Source organism: Glossina fuscipes, unplaced genomic scaffold (assembly GCF_014805625.2).
Source record: "Glossina fuscipes isolate IAEA_lab_2018 unplaced genomic scaffold, Yale_Gfus_2 133, whole genome shotgun sequence".
In the NCBI taxonomy this organism is placed as follows: domain Eukaryota; kingdom Metazoa; phylum Arthropoda; class Insecta; order Diptera; family Glossinidae; genus Glossina; species Glossina fuscipes.
This window is the reverse complement of record NW_023998476.1, coordinates 2231115-2233030: the sequence shown is the minus strand read 5'-3', so window position 1 is coordinate 2233030 and position 1916 is coordinate 2231115. Positions and strand designations below refer to the sequence as shown.

Genomic DNA, 1916 nt, shown 5'->3' with positions numbered 1-1916 from the left:
AAAACTAACGATCAAGCTTTGTTATGTGCAATACCGGTTCGATGTTTAGAAATGGATCACTAGTTGAATCTTTTATTTTAAATGCTTCAATATCTCGGGATAGACGACATAAATAAAATTAGCGGCGGTTTTCAACGTTGTAAATAAAAAGTAGCCATTAGCTTTCGCAGGAGAGTTTTTTTGCGCGATATTGGGAATCGATTTGGTGGGGATAATATATGGGCAGTAATATACGCAAAAAACATAGTCCTTTGTTTTATGAATTTATTGATGCATTTAGTTGCTGGGATAATGGTGTTTTAAGAATATGAAGAAAGTGCATGTTAATGAAAATACTATCTACAGTTCCACATAAACGCTATTCCTTGTATACACTTTCTTACTATACTGTTACGGAAATCCCAAATCTAGTCATTTTCTACAACCAAATTTACATTCGCTAGGCGTCATGCAGCTGCATGATGATGAAAACGGTTACCAACAAAAGCAGGTTAACGAATTAAATATCAAGTCATAAAATTAGGTGCTAGTAATAGGATGGCAAAGATGTATATAAATAGAATATTTGTGAAAGACAGAAGAGTAGAAAAAGAATATTTGAGTTAAGCAGTCGAAAGTATTGCCAAAAATAATTTGTAAATAATCCTACATTAAAAGAAATATAATTGTAAATAAAAGAACTTTGAAGTGTATTCCTCTTGATCAAAATATCTACGATCTAGTGATACGGACTGTATCCCATAAAAGCGAATTTCATAACAACTGGTGTCAGAAGTGAGATCGTGGAAACTAAGAGAAATGGTGAGATTAGAAGAACTTAAAGTGGAGCAGCTCAAACAAGAGCTGGGAAAAAGAAACCTTCGTACAACCGGTACTAAAGCTGAATTAAAACAAAGACTGGTCGAACAGCTAGAAAAAGATGGACAGGACCCGTCGATACTTGAATTGAAACAAAGACTGGTCGAAGAGCTAGAAAAAGACGGACAGGACCCGTCGATACTTGAATTCGAATATAATACCAAGGGAACGGAGCAAGCCGACAACTTGGGAGGAACAGGAAATGCAGCTGAAAAACAGAGCGAAGAAAAAGGCGAAGATAGTGCAAATACATCAACCATTGTGTAAATTCTCTAGCGAGTGTTGCGCTTTGGTTTCTTTTCTTTTAAAAAGTTTTCATTAAATTTTAATTTCTCTCAATTGAATTTTTTTAATTTTGCGTATCAAGGCCAGACAGAGAAATATGTGACTTAATAGTGCGGACAATCATTTTCCTCCGTTGCTGCGTCCAGCTTTCTGGCAGAAACTGCTGGACCCAAAAGCAAAAACTAACTTTCAGCTATGTGAATATGCCACTAAATTTGTCATACCTACTTACCTCTCAGGATTACGTGGCCACCGTTTTTGCGAATTTCAAAACCACCGGAAATGTTTTGTGTCAGAAATTTACTCAATTATTTTTCGATATGTTTCTGCTGGAGTAATCGATTTACAACATCTACAACTTAGAATTGCCAAAATTTGAGCGTTCGAAAATGATATTCATCAAAATAACGGTTAAACTGAGTACAATATGCGTTATTAAATGTTGATCAAAAACTTCCAAATATTGGTTCTCTGTGAGACTTTCGATACAAAATTGTGGCTGATAAGGCAAATTCAAAGTGTTCCGCCCGTTTAAAGTAGAACTGTTTTGTAGAGCTTGATGAAAATATATACAATACAATTTTTTACATGATGAATTTAAATTTCAAATTAATAATAACTTATACACTAAATATTATCCGCTTCGTTTTCAAATGTTTTAGGATGTTTTTATTCGATTTTTTTTTTATTTTTATTGTTTTTTAAACACTGTGAACTGTTTTGTAGAGCTTGATGAAAGCTTGATGAAAGCTTGATGAAAGCTTGATGAAAGC

At 34.0% G+C, this 1916-nt stretch overlaps 1 protein-coding gene across 1 annotated transcript; it reads left to right on the top strand.

Annotated features, from left to right (window-relative positions):
* The first annotated feature begins 798 nt into the window (after nucleotides 1-798).
* Nucleotides 799-1125, top strand: LOC119641022. The gene has a single exon (XM_038039438.1). It carries the CDS (start codon nucleotides 799-801, stop codon nucleotides 1123-1125), a length of 327 nt encoding a protein of 108 aa, XP_037895366.1.
* Nucleotides 1126-1916: the final 791 nt, after the last annotated feature.